Here is an 18,428-nt window from a genome sequence, read left to right on the forward strand (position 1 = left end):
GTAAAGTTTTTAATCTAGTAAAAATTCCTAAAACAGGAGTGAATGTTAATCCCAACCTAATCTTTAGATGAGTCACCAATTACGTGTTGGATGTGAATTGTTTGATAATTAATAATGGCAAGTAGCTTAAACCTAAATCCATAATGCTGTTTAACTATGCTAATCAAAGAATAGTTGAACAGTTCCCCAAAACTCAATAATACCAATAAAACTACCTCTGAAGTCTTCAGTGGTAATGACCCCAAGCCCTAGATTTAACCCCACCCCTAACCCTATGACCCCATCCACACGTACACCGATATTTTGGCGCACGTGTTTTGGTGTACATTTCTGCAGGCACTGCAGAAGAGGTGGCATGTATCTAATCAGCAGCAATGGCAACACCTGGGCCCATTGCATACACCACTGATCATATTGACTACACACGCAGGGTTAATTTTGCTTTTAAAACTAAAACGAAGCTGCATTTTAATTGGCCATTGAGTGCATTTCTCTTTTTGTCTTTATCAGACTGTGTGCAGTGTTACTGCTTTATGGTTAGGGTTATATTTTTACTTGTTATTTTGCCATAATCTTGACAGCACCTTAAACTGGTGAATAGAGATATTTTTCAGAATGAATACAGAAAAGTTCTTGTTTTAAAAAAAAAATACCTTCTGGAAAAAATCTGGATAGTTTTTGATGTGTTGTCCAAAGATCAATTTGGCATTTGTTTGCTTATTTAGTCTGCAAAATAACCCAAAGCACCACCCAGTGTCTGTTTTTGAAACATTTCGTTTGACCTTCTGCATCTCCATCTCTCTGCAGTGATTTGTCCATGCAGTGGAGTCAGCTGTCCAGACCTTACTCCTCCACTGACCGAAGCAGCTCCCTGGGCTCCATGGAGAGCTTGGACACACCTACACCCACCATGCAGCCATACTCCGACTCCCATAATTCACCAGTCGATCCCACCCTCTTCAACAATAAGAGAGACTCTGCCTACAGCTCCTTCTCCGCCAGCTCAAACACATCTGACTACGCGACAGTCCCTCTGAGACCCGGTGAAGCCAACTCAATGGATAACCTCTTGTCTTGTCAAGGCTACCCTGTTAGAGACACCTCAACCCTTTGCGAGTCACCTAGTGAGGGCAAAGATGAGGCACCGCTGATCACACAAAAGTCCAGATCACTGACTAGGCCAAGACCAAGGCCCATCGAGGTAAAAGAGAGACCCTCGTCCTGCTGCTATGAGCAGGAACGGAGGGGTGGAGGCTTTGAGATTCTAAGAAATGGAGAAACAGGAATGGAAAGAAAAAGGAACCCTCCTCAGCCTCCAACCAGAAAAGATAGTTTTAGGGCAACCCGGAGTCATCCCAATTCCACCAACCCACGTTGTGCTTCTGCTCCTATTGAAAGTTCTGGTGTTTCTTCTTATTATGAAGAAAACAAGCTCTCGCTTAATCTTGAATCAGGAATGCATAATGGCTTCCCTGCACCAGGAGAAGGAGGTCAAAGTGGGAATTTCGAGAAGGATACTTTAGATACGCACTGTATCCAGACGGAAGATATTAGATTTATAAAATGTGACACTAGTGCTCATAAAGACTACAACTCAGAGAGCACCTCAGAAAACCTCTCTGAACCACTGACAACTTCCTTAAATCCCAACCTCCCCTCTGATTCTGACGCCTTGCCTGCAGAAGCCTCCACCGAGGTTCAAGAGCAGTCCCGTATCTCCCACACTCAGACCAAGCACTGCTCTACTGTGCTACACAGGCACAGCGCTCCCGAGAAGCTCCTTGCTACACAACTTCAATTGCTGCAGTTTAACAGTGACAGCCCTTCTGTGGAACCATGCAGTCTATCAAACCCTTCTGAGCCCTCTTTGTCTCCCTGCAGCAGCCAGTGGTCCCCTTCATCACTTCAGCCAATGAGTGAACACCAAGAAGCTTCTCAAAACCACCTTCATGCCACGTCAAACAAATGGGGAGGTAGCCGATGCTCAACCCCAGGATCTGTGTTCTTCGAAGGAGATGGTGATGACAAAGATTCAAGAGAGAGGCTGAATGTGAATGGCGGTTCTCTCACACCGGATCAGCATCACATGCCATGGGGTCGCTCTGTGAGCGTGCCAGGGGAGAGCACAGGATCGTCAGCACAGGAAAGACTGAGCTCTGACCAGATGCTTGAGCGGGACTTTGAGCCTCTTAGTGCTGCTGCAAGTATGGATACCTTACTGGATGAGCAAAGAGCAGTGGACAGAGGAAAAGGTGAAGAAAAAAAACAAGAAGTTGTAGAAGGTGAGGCAAGTGCAAAAAAGTCCAACTCTTCCAGGAATCATCGAAGGAACCGCCGGCGAAGCGAGAGATTTGCCACCAACCTGCGCAATGAGATTCAGAGGAAAAAGGCCCAGCTTCAGCGCAGTCGAGGTCCAGGAGGGTTACTGTGTAGTAGAGAAACTGTCCAGGAGGAGGATCCAGATGTCAATGAGGAGGGAGATGCAGAACAGCCAGCCCAGGAAGACGGTGCCAAGGCTACATTTGCCACTCCTTCTCTTCCCCAAGATTCCCAGACCTCAGAACCAGTCATACCATCAAACACCTCAAGTGAATCAGACCGTGATGTCTTAAAGACTCAGTCTCCATCCCTAACCTACCCTCAGAACAATAGTTTATCCAGGTCTGTCCAAATTCTGGACCCAGGCGCCCCGAGTTTTGGTGTTGGCATCCGAGTTGTGGAGGAACCAGCTCCTGCTGGCAAGGCCCGCCGTTGGCGTTGGACCCCTGAGCACAAACTCCAACCAGAACCTGATCAAGACAGACAGTGCAGAGTTTCCAGTGAGAGTGTTTTAGGAGTAACAGGGTCTCGTCATGGAGTTTGTGCTTTCACCTCATCATCTACATCAACATACGGCCGCTCGTCTTCAGGTTCTCGAACCGAGGATTCTGATATCCTTCCTTTTGCAGATAGAATGAAGTTTTTTGAGCAAACGAGCAAGGGCGTGTCTGTTTCAAATGCCCTGGGGTCTATCCGGAGCACCAGAGGGGGAGAGCCTCCAAACCAAAGGAGATATTCCTATCAGGGGGGACCGCAGGAAAGCTCCCTGCTTTCAAATACTGTGGAGGCCAGGAGGCAGTCTGTGAGTAACAGCAGGGAGAGGCAGAAAGAAAAGGAGAGGGAACAAGCGAGAGAAAGGGAGGAGAGGTTGAGGGAGCGAGAGGAGAGGCTAAGAGAAAGGGAGAAGCAGCAGGAAAAGGAAAGACAAGAGAGGGAACTGGAAATGGAGAGGGCAAGGATGAGGGAGATGGAGCGGGAGAGAGAGCGAGAGGAGCGGGTCCGACAGTGGGAAAGGGAAAGGGAGCTCGAGCTGGAAAGGGAAAAAGAAACTGAGAGAGCCAGAGAACGAGAGCGACTCCAAAATCAAAGAGAGAAAGAGCTTGAGAGAGAAAGAGAGAAGGAAAGGGAAGAAGACTATCAGCTCACCTCTCATCAGGAGTGTTATCGTAGCTGTGGCTTCACAGTAAACACTCAAGACTTCCAACAACACAAGGAGAACTTCCACAACTTCCAGCCCAAACCTCAGATATTCTCCCACAGCCAAACCCAGAGTCACGTCCCACGATCAGCTTTTTATCCAGTCAGCACCCCTTCCCAGCGACCAGAGAACCGACAAGCTCTGCCCCCGGGATTCTCAGCACAGAGCTACACATCTGCAGAGGTAAGAGGGATGCTCCAAGGGTCTACTCCATTTTTTTTACCTTGCCCCAACTAAGTGAGCAGGAAACATGGTAATACCCCAGATACGACTATACAATAGCATCAGCAAAGTAGAATTCGTTTACTGTCCCCTTTTAAAAACAAAACAACCCTCACTGACTTGTTCACTTCATATTTTGCCTCTGCCTCACCTGCAGTAACCCTACTACTAATGGTTGCTTTATGTTGTAAGGTGAAGACTCCAAAATATTAGAAGGAAACCCCAATTAAATTACCTCCATGAGCAAGCACTTGGCTACAGCGGCAAGGAAAAACTCCCTTTTAACAGGAAGAAACCCCAGCGAAGTTTCTATCTCCATATTTTAATTCTTGGCCTCTGTTAAAGGATCTCTGTGAGATTACAGTTTAAAATATAATAATAAGGTAATAAAATAATAGTAATAATAAGGTATAAAACATCTAATTTTCCTATAGGAAAATTACAGGTGAAACATTTAAGAGCAGTTGGAAAGAAAATAAAATAAAAAATATATAACAATAATAATAATAAACTTGACCTCTGAACTCAAGGTCAAGGTCACTGAAATTTAAACTCGTCTGAGATTTTTAATAATTACATCTATGTTATTATTTTCCGGATTCTAGGGTAATTTCCTTATGGAATTACCACATTCACATGATTTTCAGAAAACTTGACCTCTGACCTTGACCTTGAGGTCGAGGTCGCTGAGATTCCTGCCCGTCACATGACATGTGCACCTAACCGTGGCAAAAGGTTAGTCTACAGCGCTGATTTTGTTTGTAGGGCTTTTTAAGACCTTAAAAAACACATTAACGTTTAAACTAAGCAAAACTGTTATTTTATGCTTGAGTAAGTTAAACCTCGCTTTAAAATAATGGTTAAAAATACTTATCTCAGTCAGTCAGACTTTATGATTTTTCATTGGGTTGAATGCCAATTTATTTTTGCTTTTTTGTGTAAAACACCTTTTTATGCATTCACAAGTGGCGCTCAAGCTAAACCATTGTTCGCCATAAATACCAATAAACTCATTTCTGTGTTAACGTTGCGTTATCATATTGAGGCGATGATCCTGAGAGGCAGCCTGCCTAAGTTGAATCACAGCCAGTGTTCCAGCAGCATTGAAACTTAGTACCTCTTTAGAGAGTGAAAAGTAAACTTTTCTGCTGGACCAAGCTGAGATGACCACCGGAGACCGAAAACTATCTCGCTCCTTTCAACCAGCACCACAAAGGGATCGAGTGGCCTCGCTTGGATATTGGAGCTAAGTGGCCGCTCGGTCCAAGTGCTCCGCGGTTGAACAGTGGGTTTGAAGCCGAGCCTCTTATCCTGCATGCGGTCACAGTCTGAAATTCTCATTCAGCAGATTTGTTGCAGCAGAACTTAGAGAGAGAGAACGAGCAGCGGCGGGACACTTGTGTCAGCGATAATAGCGGCGTAGGGTTACATCTTTACCACAAATTGATTCGACTTAGGGGGACACAGACCCTCGTCTGAACTTTTGCTTCTTCTGTGAACTCGTGCACATTCGTGCCCTCATCGTTCGACACCAAGCAATCCACACTGACATTTGTTTTGGACTAAATGTACTTTGAGTTCAGCATATGTTTGGTTCAGGACACTTCTGTGAGGGTTCGCCACACCGAGGCCTCCGGGGAGCCGTGAACCTCGGCCTCCTCCGTATCGGCATTCTTCTCAAGTCAAAGGTTGCCGGTTTGATGCCACAGCGATAACCCCGTGTGTTTAAATCTGCCGCTGACAAGGTCCATTGTTTTTTAGTGGTAACAGATGTGCTGGATGGGTGATAAGGGGAAACCCTAATATCCAGGTGTCGGTGTGACGGTCAGCCTTAAAATTCACTCATTTACCCATTTGTATTGAGAAGTGAGGTTTATGCTGTCATTAAGGTGTGTGTGTGTGTCTGTGTGGTCATGTTTGTGTGTTTTGGATACAGGACGGAAACCAAAATCTTTGCGGCCGCTTTTATTATTTGTGGTCTGTCACTGAGTGAAAGGAGGCCGGCTGTGCCTTTAAATTCAATTGATGTTTTACAAAATCAGATTTCTTTTTTTTCCTTCTAATTTTACCTCCCACGTCATTACAAAAACACACAATGTACTCTTTGAAGCAATATATCCTTCCCCAAAGGCCATCAGTTGTTATTTATACTCAAAATGAAACAAATTCATGTTAATCACTGAGCTGGCAGCGGATTACGATCAGTTGGAAGACTTGATTTGGTTCCGAAATTATTTTTAGATGAAGATGTCAATCCAGCCGTGTTTCCAGCTTAATATTCTTCTATCAGTCTGTTTTTAGCTTTGGCATGATTTTATACACGAGGTGATGGGGAAATTGGACTAAGACCAGCCATAGCATCCACTGAGGGATGTCTGCGAGGTGGGAACAGGGCGAGGCTGAGGCAGCAGTAGAGTCGTGAGCTTTGAGAGATCTGCACGGTAGCCACGTAAAGAAGGATAACGAACCGAACAGCATCACCAGAAAGCAGACTGGGTGGGAGTCGATGATAGATGGACAAAAACTTTTTTACATCCACCACAGTGGCAGAGCTACAGAATAAAGAATGTAAACAACCTGGTTAAATGACAGCAGCCGTCAGTTGTTCTGTGTCCAGAGGGAGGGCATGGGGTCTACTCCACAACATTTATTTCACAGCTTAACGCATTATTCTGCAGTTTCAGACTTCCTGTATAAAAAATTTTTTCTTGTATAACAGTTATGGCCAAAACGTGTCATAAATAGTGCTAAGTCCCTTTTAATAATTAGTCAAAGAGCCATCCAAGTGTTTGTGAAATAGAGCTTATTATTAGTTGTTATCTTTTGGTTTTATGCTCTGCTGACATCAAGTGACGGCCAAATATGTAAAATTCACTTCCAGCTGTGCCAACAGAAAAACCATCTGAATGTTCTGATTTGCATCACAGACAGTCAGAAAATATGCCTCCACAGCTCTGTGTGTGTGTGTGTGTGTGTGTGTGTGTGTGTGTGTGTGTGTGTGTGTGTGGGTGGGTGTGTGTGTGTGTGTGTGTGTGTGTGTGTGTGTGTGTGTGTGTGTGTGTGTGTGTGTGTGTGTGTGTGGGTGCGTGCGTGCGTGTGTGTGATGAGAGTGCAATGAGTTCGCTCACTGTTTCCGTTGTGTAGTCACAACAATTTTGGAAGCGTCTAGAAAATTGTGCAAAAGTCTTAAGCCACCCCTTCATATGTCTTCATATTATTCCATCTGACACCTAAGTTCACAGCCTGAACTGTCTCAGGCAGCTAACTTCTTTACGTAGTTTTCAGGAATAGTTCTTCAGGCTTCTTGAAGGACACTCAAAGCTCTTCTTTGGATGTTGGCTGCCTTTAGATGATCCTACACTGCTTCAAGTATATTGAGCTTTGGGCTCTGGGGAGGCCAATCCCTGACAGATAGTGTGTCACTTCTGGGTTTTTCTGTCCAGGTATGCTTTTACTACACTGACAGTGTGTTTGGGGTCATTATCATGGTAAAAAATAATGAAGTTGTTGCCAGTCAGACACTTTACAGATGATATTGCATAGTGAATCAAAATCTGATGGGACTTTCTGTCTTCATTATTCCATCAATTTTGACAAGATCTCCAACACCACCAGCTGAAATGCAGCTCCCAACCATGACAGAGCCTCTACCATGTTTTACAGATGGCCGTAGACCCATCTCCTGACTTCCTCCATACATATTGTCAGTGATTTGAACCAAAAATGTAAAAAAAAAAAATGGATCCATCACTCCATCAGACCTGTTTCCACTGATTTTCAGTTTTCAGTTTCTCCCTGTTTTGCTTAAGAAGGTCCACTGAGACATTTCTGATGAGGCTTCAGTGAACAGTAGATGGATCAACTGAAGAAGGCCTGGAGAGTGATTGCTCAAGACCAATTTAAAAATAAGTCCGGCTCCTTGGAAGCAAAATATGTTTATTTTACTGACATGAAATAGTGGCTTTGACTGTAAAATAGACAACAGTGCAGGAGATGAAAGGAGCGATCCATCCTATCTAAATAAAATCTTAAGTGAACAAACAAATCTACAAAAGCTACATGTACTACAAACAGAAACATCCTGCAATAAAGCGAAGATGAGGTTAGCAATCTCTTTAACTGCATCCCAGGAAACTGTTACGTGCAGGGAGAAAAGGACCCAAATGCAAAGCAAAAGCAAAAAAGAGCAGAACTCGAACACAGAACGACAACGAGGCACGCAATCCAAGCAGAGAGCAGGAACAGTCCATCAAAAACGCTGTCCACAAAGAAGACAGCCAGAGGAGTGTACTGCAAAGCATGATTCACAGCAAACTGACTTCAGGGTAAACCCTGTGTTTTCAGTGTTATGAAGGTCCCGCTGCCTTCCCTTCCATTACAAAAAGCAGCCTTACTAAACAGTCCTCACTCGAGCACATGTGATATGATGAAGAAAGAAAGGTTATAAATAGGAAGACAACAAACAACTCGGAGTGGAAAATGTACAGATGAAGAGATTTACAATTAAATCACACAAAAATACACAACAAATGTTAATATAATTATTAAAAGTCAGATAGACAAATGCATTTTTAGAAGACAACTTAAATAAGGTAGAGATGGAGAATATATTAAAAACAAAAGTGCATTTCAATCTATATAACAATAAAAAGTTGACTCATTGTAGTTCATCAAGTTTGGTTTTAGACTTATAAATGCTTCACACTCAGCACAAGTTACCTCCACCTCTCTAAACCCCGTCACCACTGCAGGGTGGAGTAACACACCAATTTCCCTTCAGCTGGGACGTGTGCTGAACATCACTCAGCTCCAAATTGAAGCCTTCCTTCATTCCTTTGGTGTTATTAACCGGCATTAAATCTCTCCACAGACTTATCCTGCCAGGCAGCAGGAAACAAGCAAGCTCAACAGGAAGTACAGCCTGACCGAGAGGTGAGCCGCTTCCTTCTTCTCCCGCACCTTTTTTTTTTTTCCTTCTTCTTTCTGACCTGGTTATCTTCACGTATTTGCTCACAGCCTTTCTTTTCACTCGCTCCATCCCCTGTGTGGTTCTCCGGAGGCGTTTAGGTGCGGTCGGGCCATTGTGCACTGGCGGGCGGAAATCCCACTCAGTCATGCCCGGCTGTGATTTGCCTGTAATGAGCTCTAAGTGTGTGGAGTAATCACGCGTGCTCCAAATGTGACCATAATGATATGTGGTTGGATGTATGTTAGCGGGAGGGGCATTTAGGACGCATAGTGCTCGTTAAAGGGCCTCTGCTCGGATTTGACCAGAGACAGAAACAGTTCAGTGAGCATGGTATGCACAAAGGAAACATTTACTGTAATTGAACCACTCTCACTGTCTCTGTGTTTTTGTTCCTGATGTGCTTTTTTTCAGGAATACTCCCTCTGGAAATGTCCATCTTGTCTTTTGTTACTCGAACTTTGATTGTTTTTATTTAGCAGTTTATTTTAACAGGAAGACTCAATTTTGGGGGGCAAATAAACTGTTTCCAAAAGCATTTTCAAAACTTTAACAGTATACACACTTTACAAATAGAGCACAATGTCATCAGAAGAATTTGTGAAAAACGTGGCATTTGGAGCCAATTCAAAACAAAATTTTCAACCCAACCTGCTCTAAACCACCTTTTCTGTTCAGTTAGAAGGTTTGAAGCACGTTTTCTCTCAGCAGCAACTCCCGTATTTCAGTTTTAAATAGAGGATCAAAGATGCATGTGTTTTGTGACGTGCAACTGTAAGAAAATCCTGCCAGCATGCATAAAAGCAAGCACAATGCTCACGCATTCGATAACTGGCAAGCACTTCATTTTATTTTTGCTTCTTTGATAAAGGAAAACATCATTACTTAGGGTGTAGTCAACAAGATTGACCATTTTCATGATCTTGGTGTCAAATCATACATATACGTTCACTAGACACTTTATTAAGTACACCTTGCTATTACAGTGTTGGACAGCTTTCGCCTTTGCGGCTGCTTTAATTGATCATGGTGTAGATTCAACAAGGTGCTGGAAACATTCCTCAGATATTTGGATCCATGTTGGCATGAGAGCATCTCACAGTCGATGCAGATTTGTCAGCTCCACATCCATGAGGAGAATCTCCTGTTCCACCACATCTCAAAGGTGCTGTGTTAGACTGAGATCTGGGGACTGTGGAGGCCACTTGAGTGTGGTGAACTCATTGTCATGGTCAAGAAACCAGTTTGAGATGATGTGAGCTTTGAGACATGGTTTGTTGTCCTGCTAGAAGCAGCCATCAGAAGATGGTACACTGTGGTCATTAAGGGATGGACACGGTCAGCAACAATACTCTGTGAAGTTTAAATGATGCTCAGTTGGTACTAAGGGGACCAACGTGTATCCACACCAGCCTGAACCAATGATACAAGGAAAAACCTCAGCATGCCATCTAAATGTCGTGTGAATTGTAGCCCCAGTCTCCTGGTCTTAGCTGACAGCAGAGGCACTCTGTGTGGTCTACTGCTGCTGTAGCCCATCTTCTGCATACCTTGGATGCAACGAGTGGTTACTTGAGTTGCTGTTACCTTCCTATCGGCTTGAAGCAATCTGGCCACTCTTCTTCACCCACCCACTGTTTTCCTCACTGGACATCTTCTCTTTTTAGACCATTCTCTGTACACCACAGAGATGGTTGTGTGGGAAAATCCCACACAAATCAGCTGTTCCTGAAATACTCAGACCAGCCCGTCTGGCAGCAACAATCATCCCAAACTCAAAGTCACTTAAATCTCCTTTCTTCATCATTCTGATGCTCAGTTCGTGCAGTCTTTGGACATTGTCATAATAAATGTTTTTTGCAGTCATTTGGTGTTTAAACTGAACTGTTTTTGTTCAAATTTAGACAAAAAGAAACCGAAGAAGTTTTTAAATTGTAAATTTCAAGCTTTGTCAAAGTCAGAAAAATAGATATATATAATATATCACCGGCAAAGGCTGAAAATTCACGTGGTGTGAATGTGAGAAACAGCTAGGCTGGCTCTAAGCCTTTCATCCTCAGCTGAGCTCTGTTACAAGGAATTTGTGTCGCGATGTTTCTGAGCTCTTCCTTTATCTATAAGCTTGGCTCACTCTCTATTTATTTATAAAATAACCTTTCTTGTGTCACTCTACTTTCTCCACAACAAAAGGGACTACCCAAGTTGGAGGCGAGAGTCCAGACCTCCAGAGAACATCGGTCAGTACCAGCAGCACCTCCAGCAGCCTCGATGGGGCCTCAGACACACAGACAGCAGCACCGATGACCACAACGGCTACGCCTTTGCACCTCCACCAGCTCCTCTTTATCTCAGAGGTCGAGCCATGTCCGAAAACGACCTCCGCTTCGACAGCAGCCAGCGCTGGTCCCCTTCAATTTCCATGGCAACCAGCCAGACCCTGAGTGAGGTGGAGGAAGGCAACATGAGACATGGAGATGCATCGAGTGTCTCCAGGCAAAACAGGAAGAAGACACCCCCTCCTCCAAGACCACCACCCCCGAAGTGGGAGCAGTTCCACCGCCGGCGAGCGTCTCACCACACCCTGTTCTCCTCCTCATCTGCTTCTGCTGCTCCTCACTCCATCCCTGCCTCCTTCAACTCTCCAGGGGCTCACTATTCAGCCCACTCGTCCACCTACGTCCCTCCACCTGACACCTCCAGGCAGAGGTCCTTCAGTCTTCCTCCAGAGAGGCAGGAAGTGGTGGAGGGCGGGTGCCCGAGATGCAGCTGCAGTCAAACCCAGGAACGCACAATCGCCCCGTCCAGTCAGAATCAGCCTCAGTTTCAGGAACGCCTCATTACCGTTGCTCCGCCTAGCCCCATGTTCTCGAGGAGGGGATTCAGGCCGGTGGCTCCGCCCCATAGAGAAAGGGAGGCTGAATCACCTCTGCCGCCTCCACCACCTCATCCTCCTTCAGTAGCAAAGGAGAACAGTGTGAGCAGGTGAGACTGGAGAAAATGCTGAGGTTTATAAATAACTTTGTTTTTTCATTAAATGTTGAATTATTTGTTTTAGAAAAGTCAGAAAAACAAGAAGAAAAAACTTTTGCATAACAAAACAAGAAAATGATCGATTCCTGTTCTCAGGCATAGAAAACCAGTAAAGATCAATATTTGATGGGCTAATATCAGTCACTGTTAATATTTTAATCAGTGTTGGGCAAGTTACTTTGAAAAAGTAATTAATTATAGTTACTAGTTACTTCTCAGTTAGCAACTGAGTTACAAGATTCTAAAAGTAATTAATTACTTGAAAAGTAACTATTGCGTTACTTTAAAAAAATCTTTAACCCTCTGGGGTCCAGGGTATAATTGGCCATTTTTGACTACTTTTGATTTTCTCTCCACATTTTACCTTTAAAAACTGTTTACTTTGCCTTGTTTGGTTTCATCCTTTTCAGCACAACCTCACGTGTCTGAAAGTACAGTTATGTTTTCATTTTGACATACTGTATTAACACAATTGATCTAAAATCAGACAAAAAAACATAAAATCCAAGCAGAAATTTACATTTTTTACTGTAACAACCACTTTTTTAAATAACCATTTCAAACTATTTACAGAACAATCAGCTGTTCTGCATTCAATAAGACGCCACAAATTATTTGTGCCACTCCAAAAAATAATTTCTGTCCACTATAAAGGAGAACATCACAGCCTGATACCTGCAGGTCTGACAGCAGCAGGTGTATCACTCCTGTTTCTACCTGGAGACAGCAGCCGCCTCATTGTTCTGACACACAACACAAAACTATCCACAACACTACACCCTAACTACACAAGACAACACATTAACTACACACTCCAAACACGCTAAACGTCACAAATCTCTCACATCTCAAAACTCGCTCTCTCTCTTTTTCTGCTGTCTGTCTGTCTCTCTCTCTCTCTCTCTCTCTCTCGCTGTCACTCCTAAAACCTCCCCCTCTTCCTAAACAACCAAATGTCATGTTGCCATATCATTTTTTAATTGGTCGACATGGTGCATTTTTCCACCAAGACGAACGGGCTGTTTTTGTTTTTTTGTTTTTTGCTCATAAGCAGAGAGCGCTTGCTGCGCTGTCCTTAGACAGTAAAAGTGACGAAACTATTGAGGAAAAAACGTATATATTGTTTATCATGACTCTGGTTTTATGTGGCCTATCAACACAATTTAAAAACTGGTAAATATCACCTTGTTGCTTTGTCTTTAAGTGGTCATGTGATTGGCTTACCACGACTACTTTATTCTTCCTCAGTCAAACTGCAGCACTCATGCGATTGTTTGTCCCCCTAGCTACAGGTGTTGTGCCAGAAAGTGATTGTCGGGCAGAAAGTGATAGCCGAACGCGGGAGCGCGCAGCTGCTTAAAGCTGTAGCGCCCAGATTACTTACGTAGACAGCTACTTCCGTGCAACTGTAACACCGTTATTCCCATTACTGATTTTAATAGACTCCTAATTCCTGTGCTTGGTTTACTGATGTGTCAGATTATTTTAATTCTCTTGTTTCTCTGTAGTTCATCTGCGACGGACGTCAGCTGCAGCCCAGACCACAACAAAATTACAGTCAAACCTTACAAACAGCAGCCCAGCGTGAGACCTGGAGCCGAGTGGGAGAGAGCTTCAGCCCCCAGGGTTCACAGCGACATGGCGGCCCCTCCTATTTTAGAAAACGGAGGTGTCATCGAGGCTTCCGGTAGATATGCCAGTCGAACCGACTGCGAGCAACTTCGTGTGGATAGAGGCTTCCAGATGGAAGATCAGCAGAAGATCCTTGAAACAGGAACCGAATCAGAGACGACCCTCAGCCCGAGCCCGGAGCACAGCCTGGAGGCTGACCTGGACGTCCCCCTAGAGACCGACATCGATGACTTCCAGGAGGAGGAGCTTCCGGGAGAGGACATTCCCATCACAAGTGAGCTCCCGTGCTTTGCCCTCCCTGTCACAGTCCTGGAGACGGACATCGACACGCTCCCGGATTCTGAGGCGTCGCCGTCAGGCAGGACAAGGGCGGAGAGCAGCTCCCTGGAGGAGGAGCTGGAGGGTGGGGAGAGCAGCAGCAGAGAGGGACTGAGCCTGGAGGAGCTCTTCCCCCAGAGCAGTGAGGGCGAGTCGGGCACAGAGAGCTGGAGAGAAGCGCAACCTGTAGAGCACAGCACAGACAGCCTGGATAGGTATGAGAGAAGAGTGTGTGTGTGTGTGTGTGTGTGTGTGTGTGTGTGTGTGCATTACACAGACCATTTGATTTGTACAAGACTTAACTGTTCTCATCACTAAGCTCATTCTGTTTCACACAACCTTTCCAAAAGACTTGCTTCTTCTCTGTTAGGTTTACAGATGGTTCGTAGTCGCAGACACAGGTGCATGATGGGTAATTAGCACCACAGAGCGCAGACGGGTTCATTTTTTTTAATCTTAAAACTGAAAAATCAACAAAGAAACATTTATTTTTCATTTTTGTCTTCACTTTTTTTAATGAAGTGTCTTTATTGTCACTGTGTTATGTACAGCAATTTTGAATGCAATCTAAACAGTCCTAAAAAATCATATAAAACTATATAAGATTTAAAAACAGATTTAAAAAGGGGAAAAGCATAAAAACAGTTTTTTAGTCTGTTTGCCCTTTTAATTGCTCTGCCCCACCTGATGGTCACAGATTAAACAGGAGGTGACCGGGCTGGGAGAGATCTGTGATATGATTATGATATTAGGCTGTCTGAGGCAGTGGGAACTGTGTAGGTCCTCACAGTTTCCAATAATTTTAACCCTTGATAACACTGATAACCCTCTGGACCTTTTTCTGTGCCACCACACAACAAGGAAACCCCACGTGGAAGTAGTATGTTAAAATGCTATCTATAGAGTTGAAGTAGGAAACCAACAGTCTCAGAGGGATGTTCTTCCTTCTGAGGACACTCGGGAAGTAAAGTCTCTGCTGTGCTTTCTGGGATCAGATCCTCCTTGATGTAAACCGGACGTTTGTGACTTGCCTCCACATACTTCCCACTGATAATTAAAGACAGCACCTTTTGTCATGAATGTGTTTAGGAGCAGGTTGTTATCTCTGTGAACGGGCACAGTACCCTTCTTATCTTTAATTTCAACATCGTACGAACCTTTCCAAAGGCCTGGATTGGACCCTGACGAGGACAAGTTCTTTGACTTAACGGTGAAAACTTTTATTTTAGCTTACCTGTAGTCCAGACAAAGCCGTATAGGTGGAAGCGGGTCAAGTTACCAAAAAACATAGTTAAAGTAATTGTGAAATTCTAAGTCATGGATTTATTTTTAATATTTCAACCCATTATGTTGAAAAAGAACTCCCCTAAGCATTACACAGTGTTGAAAAAACAAAACAAACTTTACTGTCCTCTCATTTGGCATCATGTTTCACAGTTTTGGAGCAGAGTTGTGCCGAGATGCCGCTCATTAATGTCTTGCCTCATTAAACCCACGTAATTAATTGCACTTCTTTTACATGCACCTGTAATCACCGTATTTTTACAGCTTTGTCTGTTTTGCACCTCTTTTTGTCTTTTATCACTGTGGGAATAACACAAACTCCCCTGCCGGTGCCTTCTCCGCAGGCGGTCAGGAGCTAGCTCCAGCTGTTCGTCCTATTACAGCACATCAACGGCCAAGGCTCAGATCCTGTCGCAGATGAAGGATTTCACAGATAACAGAGAGCGCGACAAGGATGACGAGCTGACCTACAAGGTAATTCATGCGACTGCTGTTTGAAGAACGGGTGTGGTGGAGATAAAGGGAGAGGACCGCTCCTGGTTATTGGGCTTTAAGTTCTTCCTCTGTTGTGCAGAAACAGCTGATGGAGAGCCTCCGGAAGAAGCTGGGAGTGCTGAGGGAGGCTCAGAGAGGACTGCAGGAGGACATCAGAGCCAATGCACAGCTGGGAGAGGAGGTAAGGACGAACTCATTCACCTGGTCATTATGTCAGCACAGAACAACAAACTTATTAACATGTTGTATTTTTCTTGTTCAATCAGATTAAAAGAAAAGTACCTTTTTCTTTTTAAAGCAAAGCTGTTTATTGCTTTGTTTTAGATGGTTTTGTGTGGTTAACTACACAAGAGTGGTTAAACACTCTTGTGTGGTTAAACACAAGAGATCTAATGTACTAAGAAGAAGTGTGATGTGTAGCGCTGCAGTAACTGCACAGAGATGAAGCTGATGAAAGAGCTGTTGAAGCTTGGTTAAGAAGGGAGGTGCTCATCAGTGAGCGGCAGTTTGCCTTCACTGGCTTCAAGAGTACTACAGATGTGACGTTTGCTTTCTTGTGTTGATGGAGAAGTGCAGAGAAGGTCAAAAGGAGCTGCACTGTCTTTGTGGATCTAGAGAAAGCATATGATAGAGAGAGGAGCTGTGGTCCTGCATGAGGAAGTCAGGAGGGGCAGAGAAGTATGTGAGGGTGGTGCATGTATGAGGACAGCGAGACAGCGAGGTGGTGTGCGATAGGAGTGACAGATGGGTTCAAGGTGGGGGTGGGATGATATGCACGATCTGATATCCTCATGTTGGTGTCGTTCCTGATAAAAAAACAAAAAAACAAAAAAAAAACAAATTCTGGTCCAGGTTCACCATTGCAAGTGACCAATCACTAGGGATGGGTATCGTTTAGGTTTTATCCGATACCGGTGCTTTTGAAACGGTGCCGGTGCTTAAACGGTGCTCAAACGGGTGCTTAAAGAATGGAGAACACAAAATTGGTCCAAAAACCTCTCATGTTCAGCTGTTTTTTTGTAAAAAGATAACAATGTTAGCCTTTTCTGCAGCTATGGGGCATATATGGCATCACTCTTGGCTGGAAGCAGTGCACAATGGAAAAAACACAAACTTTGTCCAAAAACCTCTCATGTTTAACTGTTTTCCACTTTTTCTTTGGTCATTTTAGCCTTTTTGGCCAGGGTGAAGGGAGTATCTGCCATCAAACAAGAAGACAGCCGCATGTAGCTATGATGATGTTTGCTAGTTCACCTTACATGCATTAATGTAATAACGTGGTTAGCCTACTCAACGTAAATTACACACGAACAACATTAAGCTACTCACGCAGAGAAGAACGGCTGCTGCTGCCATCATCATCCGTCATCATTTCTGCTACACTGGCAGGGCTAGGGGCCAGGACTCTATTCTTCGGGTTTTTGGGGGACATTGCTAACTCCAGGCAGTGTTGCCAACTCCTCAGTAAGGAAAATCGCTATTGGTTGTCCTAAAAGTCGCTAGAAGTCGCTAAATGACGTCATCGCCTAATTTGCATAATTGGTCATGCTAATCTAATTGTAACCTATGTTGTTGGAGAGAGAAATAACATCGTGGAAGAGACATAAAGTGAGTAGAAAACGTCCTAAATGCATTTAGAGTTTATTTAGAACTACAAATTAAATTTCTTTTAGCAATTATTGTTTTTTTTAATGTCACAATTCCAACCCTGCTCCTTTACCTGGGCTTGGACCGGCAAAAGTGACCCGAAATAGGCACTCTGGTGGAGTTACTGTGTGTGTGTGTTTATAAGTAGTTTTAAACCTTGTGATCCACAAAACAGCATAAGAGTAAAAGAGTAAAAGAAGAACTGACTGCGTTACAGCACCCGCTGCTTGTTGAGAGTAAAAGCGATACGCGCTTTCACGTCTTTTTTTAGCGACTTTTTTTCTAAAAAAAAGTCGCTAAGGGGTCTGAAAACTCGCTAAATATAACGACAAAGTCGCTAAGTTGGCAACACTGACTCCGGGTCCGATAACAGGCAGTAGATGTGCACGGTGTGAGGTCTCGCAGTAAGCTATTAAATACGGCGCATTTCTCGGCTTTTAAAAAAAACGCTATGCGTCGCCAGGTGTTTCATCGGATTTGAGGTGTTACCTCCTTTGCACTGTATCACAGTATCAGCTTAAAGCACTTGTTGCAGGCTGCTGAGTTTGCATATTTTGCTGTGAAGTACAGCCAGACTTTTGACCGCTCCTCCTTGGGCATTTTTAATCTGTAGCTCTGCTCTAAAAGAACGTACGTACCTGGACCCGCCTACTATCCTCGGAAACGTAAAATGATTGGCTAGAATCTAAAGTGTATCACAGCTCAGGAAAAAAAAAGCACCGAAATAAAGCACCAAAATGTGCGCTGCTTTTCGGTCTGGTTACTACCGTTTATGTCAGAACCGGTGCCATCATGGCACTGGATACTGGTACCCATCCCTACCAATCACATTGTAGTGATAGGGGTTAAGGTTAACCAAACTATACCCTTAACCACAACTGCATCCTAACCCCCGCCCTGAGCCTGACCAGGACAGCCTCTCCTTCTGAGTGGATGTCATCAGCATTTTTGTTTTCTGTGACATCATAACAGTGTGATTGGTCAGATGCAGTGTTGATCCTGGACAAATATTATGATGATCCAGGAACAACACCAACACGAAGATCACACAGACTGGGATTATAATAGTGATCGGCTCTGAGCCCCTTTTTCTATTGACTGATGAGGACAAGCAGGAGTCTCTGTGGATTGTGATGTTTGCAGACGACGCTGTGATCAGTAGGGAGAGTCGTGAACAGGTGGGAGAGATCCTGGAGTGGAGGAGGTATGCTTTGGAGAGGAGGGGAATAAAAGTCAGTGGAAGCAAGACAGAATCCATGTGTGTGAATGAGACGGAGGCAGGTGGATAGGTAAGCATGCAGGGAGTGGAGGTAGAGT

General features: G+C 44.2%; 1 protein-coding gene across 1 annotated transcript in view; it reads left to right on the top strand.

Annotated features, from left to right (window-relative positions):
* Nucleotides 1-18,428, top strand: part of shroom4 (shroom family member 4) — a 100,275-nt gene that overhangs the window by 77,319 nt on the left and 4,528 nt on the right. Inside the window, exons 4-9 of the mRNA XM_084923658.1 lie at nucleotides 808-3,700; nucleotides 8,610-8,671; nucleotides 10,896-11,687; nucleotides 13,244-13,900; nucleotides 15,314-15,443; nucleotides 15,544-15,645. Of these exons, the coding sequence (XP_084779784.1) occupies nucleotides 808-3,700; nucleotides 8,610-8,671; nucleotides 10,896-11,687; nucleotides 13,244-13,900; nucleotides 15,314-15,443; nucleotides 15,544-15,645 (4,636 nt within the window). The remainder of the gene's footprint in view (nucleotides 1-807; nucleotides 3,701-8,609; nucleotides 8,672-10,895; nucleotides 11,688-13,243; nucleotides 13,901-15,313; nucleotides 15,444-15,543; nucleotides 15,646-18,428) is intronic.

This window comes from Perissodus microlepis, chromosome 3 (genome assembly GCF_051167445.1).
Source record: "Perissodus microlepis isolate ML-2025 ecotype Zambia chromosome 3, ASM5116744v1, whole genome shotgun sequence".
In the NCBI taxonomy this organism is placed as follows: domain Eukaryota; kingdom Metazoa; phylum Chordata; class Actinopteri; order Cichliformes; family Cichlidae; genus Perissodus; species Perissodus microlepis.